Source organism: Crocodylus siamensis, chromosome 6 (assembly GCF_052110815.1).
Source record: "Crocodylus siamensis isolate JL-2025a chromosome 6, ASM5211081v1, whole genome shotgun sequence".
Classification (NCBI taxonomy): Eukaryota; Metazoa; Chordata; order Crocodylia; family Crocodylidae; genus Crocodylus; species Crocodylus siamensis.
The window spans coordinates 43,182,573-43,188,608 of NC_143400.1; the positions used below are offsets into that span (position 1 = coordinate 43,182,573).

Here is a 6,036-nt window from a genome sequence, read left to right on the forward strand (position 1 = left end):
TGCGGTGCCTTAACACTCACAGTATCACCCATGTCACGAGTTTTGCTTGTCCACAGCTTGAGGTATAGTTTTCCCCAAACCCCTATACTTATCTCCTTGAAACTTGGCAGGATTTGTGCCCTCCACAGGAGCTAGAATTCCTGCAGTTTTGACCCTGCTGTGGCTTAACGTGTACACGTGACATGAATTTTGCTTTCAAGAATTTGGGGTGCAGTTTCTCCCAAACCCCTGTACCTATCTCCTTGAAACTTAGCAGGCTTTGTGTCCTTAGAAAGAGCTACCACCTCTGAAGTTTTCACCCCATTGTGGTATAACATACATGGGACATGAGTTCAGCTTTCAGAAATTTGGGGTGCAGTTTCCCAGAAACCCCTGCACCTATTGCCTTGAAACTTGACACACATCACTTGCTTAGAAGAGGCTACCATTCCTGTAAGTTTCATCTGAATCAGCCAAAAAAAACAAGTTATAGATATTTCATTGATTCCCCATTATACCCTATGACTGAATCTCCGAAACTTTTCCAAATCAATTCAGAAATCCTAAAGCTTCCCACGATTCGATTTAGATTTGTAGATTCGGCCTCTGAATCATCCATAGTTTCATAGTTAGTAGGGTCGAAAGGGACCTGAGCAGATCATCAAGTCCGACCCCCTGCCATGGCAGGAAAGAGTACTGGGGTCATCAACCCCAGCAAGGTGTTCATCTAGCCTCCTTTTAAAGATCCCCAGGGTAGGAGTCAGCACCACTTCACCTGGAAGTTGGTTCCAGATCCTGGCCCCCCTCACAGTGAAGTAGCGCCTCCTGATGTCTAGCCTAAATCTACCCTCTGCCAACTTGTGACCGTTATTTCTAGTCACTAAACATGGCAAGTTTATCCATATTTGCTTTTGTGCCAGCATGGTCCTTTAGCTTTGGAAGATGTTCTCACACTATGGTATGTTTAGCAAAGCCATTGACCCCTTTCAGCCTTCATTCAGCCAAATGTCATTCATCCAACCCCTTCAGCCAAGCTTTTTGTTCTCTTCTCATCTGACAGCCTCTCCATCTCCTGCTCATCGCTGCAGACTATTTCTGTCCTTGTTCCAATGTGAGATCCTGCCCACAGGTGACTAGAACTGCTTGGAGTGTTCCATGCCCACTGTGCTTTGTACAATCCCTATTGTCCCTATTTCTCCTGGAAATACCTTGATTTATGCACACTGCCAGCTTATTTGTATTCATAGAAGTAGAACTTGAAGGGTATGGTTTACAACGTGGAAGCAGGGTGCTCCGTTATCCCTCCAAGAAATAAAGTGCTGTCCCTCTGCTCCTATCATGCACATCCAGTTCCTGAAGAAGGTGCTGAGGATGCCCTGGGTACTGCGCTTAATAGCTGGGTTTCCAGCTCACTTAAGCAGCAGTTTGGGGCCTACCCAGAAGTGAATCCAGAATGCAGCAATTTATTGCTCCCGGTCTCCCCCTCCCTCTCCCCCACCTGTGTGGGTAGATGAGGCCTAGAGCCTGTGGTAACTTTTAAAGTCCCAAAAGCAGGTCAGCATACCCTTATCTTCTGCATAGTTAGAGGCATGTCCCCTTGTCTCCCCTTCCCCTACTGCTACTACTGCTTTCCCTGATGTCCTAGGGTGGAGGAAGCTTCAAAGCCCCTCCTTCCTGCTCCAGTCAGGCCATAAGCTGGTTGGGCTCAGGTGGGACAGTGACACTGGTAGCAGTGGAAATGGGTGGGGGAAGTCCCCCCCCCGCCACTGACCAGTCCCACCCCCGGAAGCAAGCATAGGAAGAGAGAACCTTCTTGCCCATTGTTGCTGCTGCTGTTCCTAGTTGAGCCTATCCCTGTGCAGCCTGGCTGGAGCAAGCAGGAATGGCTATGAAGCTTTCCCAGCTCTGGGACAGCAGGGAAAGCAGGAGCAGGGTGGAGAGCACATTTCTGGGGATGAAGGGCTTGAACTGGTAGGTGGGACTTATTTCCATAGAGGCTAGGGCTGTGCAAGTCTTCGTACCATGCTTCAGATCCAAAGTAGCATGTCCGGATTGAAGCGCTGACTTCTTTAGGCTTTCCGAAAAGCTTCAGAGCCACCTTGGAGATCCAGCCATAGGGTATAATGGGGAATCAATGAAATATAGCTGACTGTCTCTGTCTTGGGGCAGTTCATTGTCTGTATTATTTCCTCTCCTTATTCTGTGGTTTTGTAGGTGTTAATTAATTAACGAGCAAGGATTAACACCTACAAAACCACAGGCTAAGGAGAGGAAATAATACAGACAATGAACTGTCCCAAGACAGACACAGTCAGTTGCACAAGCACCCATGTCACGAGTTTTGCCTGTCAGCAGCCAGAGGTGCAGGGCCCCAGAACCCCTGCACCTATCTCCTTGACAGCTGGCAGGCTTCGTGCCCCAGCAGGGGACACCACGCCTATAGTTTTCACCCTGCTGTGCCTTAACACACGCAGGGTCATCTATGTCATGAGTTTTGCCTGTCAGCAGCTTGAGGAGCAGTTCCCCCCAAACCCCTGCACCTATCTCTTTGAAATTTGGCAGGCTTTGTGGCCTCAGCAGGGGCTACCATCCCTGCAGTTTTGACCCCATGGTGGCTTAACACATACACATGACGTGATTTTTGCTTTCAAGAATTTGGGGTGCAGTTCCCCCCGAACCCCTGCACCAATCTTCTTGAAACTTGGCAAGCTTCATGCTCTCAACAGAGGCTACCTCCCCTGGAAGTTGCATCCAAAGTAGACAAAAACAACAAAGTTATAGATATTTAATTGATTCCCCATTCCCTTTATATCCTATGGCTGGATCTCCAAGGTGGCTCTAAAGCTTCAGAGCCACTTCGGCCGCATCAAAGCAAGAGCCCAGTCCAGAGCTCCGGATATGATTGCTGGTATCCAAAGCAGCTGGATCCGAAGCCGGATTGAATAGTTGCCTACTCACACTGGCCTAATAGAGGAAAAGGAGCAGGTTGAAATTAAGTTTGTGTCTCATGACTTTGACCTGAGGTTTGGCCAGAAGGTGCAATAGAGTTGCACCTGGTAGACTAAATCAATCAAAGATTTTGACAGTCATTAGCTGTGCGCAAGGTACTGGAACAACTGTATCCCAGGGTCTGAACAGCTGGAGATTTCAAAGTTGTGTTCTGGTATTACCAACTGGTCTGTCCCTGGAATCATTCACTAATGAAAAGAAGTACCCCTTCCATCCTAGTCCCATGTACTCCTACCTTTCTGCCCCTATCTGCCAATCCATATATTCCCACATGCACTCTCAAACCCACCTGTCTGTCCATCCATTCCTATCTCCTTAATATTGGTGATAAAGGTCTTGTGATTGACTTATACATAGAGACATGTTCACCAAATGATGACACAGTTATATTCAAGCATGTATACATGGATTATCTTTTATTGAAATCTCATTGCATTTGCATAGTTTTACCAGCATGTTTTTGAATATGAAGGACAAGGATGGTCATGATTTCAAGGAAATCCAGGGTGATTTTTTTTCTCTTGGTGTTATAAAAATGCTTCATTTACTTGCAATTTCTACTTAAATTCAGAGGAATGATAGGCTCACTATGGCATGGGGGATTATATGACATCAAAATCTGACTTTTTTTTAAAGCCTCATATTACTTGGAAGGCAACAGTTATTTCAAATGTCTGCAGTTATGTGCAAATTTGTTAGGAATCAGGAGATGGATGGTCAGGGATAGGTCATTATTGTGGTGAGGGCAGGACCCAGAAGTCAATGTCAGGGATTAAGTCAGGAAACAAGTAAAGTCTTGGGGAGACATGAGTCAGGAACCAGGAGTGCAGTTTTGAAGTTGGAAGCTAAGATCCAAAGCTGAATTTGGAGCTACAAAGACAAAGCCAGAAGTCAAGATCATAAGTCAAAGTCAAAATTACAAAGCTGAAACCAGAAGCTGAGAATAGAAGCCAAAGTCAAGGTTAGGTGAGGATTCCTAAACTACACGGCGGCACAGCCCAGCAAACTGTTGCCTAGACAGCTTGCTGCTGCCTTCTCTGAGCTTAAAAACTCTCTTGTTACAAAATTACTTGGGGACAATAGAATCTATTATGGCATATTTTTCAAAGACAAAACTGCAAATACCAATGCATTCATTCTGAATCCAACAATAACAATAAGATTTCAGGGAGGAATACAATATATTTTGCACTTAACAATGCAATTGTTTAGGAAAGGAAGAGTGGAATGATGATTTGAAATAGCCAGGTTTAAGTCCTTGCCTCTCCACAAAGTTCTCATAAAACCTTACACTGAGTCCCTTAGCCCCTCTCATTCTCATTTTCTGGTCCAGAGAAATCTGCCCAACACAGATTTCTGTGGGGATGTACGAGTTAAAATGTGATTGCTCAACTATGCCTGGAAGAGGCTTTGTGTAAGCACCATAAGTAGCATTTACTCTTGAAATACAGAACGAATTGTAAAAATGTTCAAAGATCTTGAAGAACTAGTGTATCTGAAGTAGGTAAGACAGGAGAGGTGCAGGTCTTCAAGGATGTAATAAGTTATTTGTGATGGTAATATGAATGCAGTTCTTCACAACCACTAGGAATAGGAGGAGAAATGGATTTATATTACAATAAGAGAAATTTAAGTTGATATCAGGAAATAGCTATCTTTTTAGTTGGAGTGCTACCGAAGTGCAATAGGGAAATTTTATTCCCTTTATTATCTATTTGACATTCCTGTTTGAGGGCAAGAGGCTTTTTTGGGTTTTTTTCAGTGTGGAGGACAGGGATAACCATCAAATGGATTTTTGTATGGCCTGGCTAGGAAGATATACTAATGTGCTGGAATGAGCTTGACTCATGGGGACGTGGCATCATGGTGACTGTAACTTCAGGTAAGTGATATGCATTCTTCTCTCTCCAGTGCTGCTAGCCTGTGTGTTCCTCCAATATTTTTCTATAGGCAAAAAAGCCATTTTGGTTTTCTCTGTGATCAAAATTACTAAGAATGCAATATTCTGGCCAGAAGGCTCAGAAACATCTCTGTTACAGAAGGTATATAGGCTAATAAGGTCCTGAAATTTAGGCTTGATTTAGAAATTAAGGTTGGGATTTTAAAATGAGCCAAAGGGAGTTAAGGATTTATTAGGGGGGCACTTCAGGTAAGGTTAAAAACCTCTAAATAGGCTCATCTCACCTAGGAATTGGTAAAGTTTCTCAAGATGTTGGAGCTGCAAGAAATTTAGTTGTAGGGCCCATGTGGTTACGGTATCTAGACACAGGTTAAAAAAGTAATGTAATAAGGGGAAAATAATACCAATAAGTGGTGTGAGATAATATCCATCATCTCAGCATAAAAGATGATAGCATGCCAGGATATTTGTACTAGGGAAATAAGTAGTAGTGTCTCTGTGCTACTGGTATCTTGACTTCTGGGGACAAGGAGTCATGGTGACCGTCACTTCAGGTAATTCTCTCCCTTTCTAAATTGCTGTAACTAGTTTTTTGCTGAACTTTAATGCTCTTCCAAATCTGAGAGAGACTGTGAGAGGGTTCCTAGGAAATTTCAAGGATTAGGATGACAGCGGGGTGGTTTTCTGAGATAAAACAGGAATGAAATTCCTTTTTAGGAGGCTGTAGAGAATAGTTGGAAATTGAAACTTTGACAGGCCATCTTGTAAGGCTAAAATGTGTTTGATCAAAATGCTGAGGCTGCGGTTTTTCAAAGTGATTAAAGTTGGCTTATGGGTGTCCAAATTGCCTCGGTGTCATACAGTGCACCCTTCTAAATTCTGTTATTGTGACATGAGTATATTAAAAAAAAATCTAACTGGGGAAACTGAAAGCAACCCCCAGTTGGGCACCCAAAAATCACTATTGAAAAATCTGACTGAAATATGTAGGTAGGTTTTTGTTACATGAGAACATGGCAATGTATTGCTGTGACTACTATAGTTACTTTGGCTCCTGGGGACGAGGAGCCCTGGTCACCGTCACATCAGGTAGGTATCATCTTTTTATGTACCTTACAAATCCAGAAATGTTGAAATATATTGCAAGT

The 6,036-nt window shown here is 43.6% G+C and overlaps 1 gene segment (V, D, J or C); it reads left to right on the top strand.

Annotated features, from left to right (window-relative positions):
* Positions 1 to 4,825: 4,825 nt before the first annotated feature.
* Positions 4,826 to 6,036, top strand: part of LOC149862398 (Ig mu chain C region-like) — a 77,601-nt gene continuing 76,390 nt past the window's right edge. Inside the window, 1 exon segment of the C gene segment in view lies at positions 4,826 to 4,870. Within this exon segment, the coding sequence occupies positions 4,852 to 4,870 (19 nt within the window).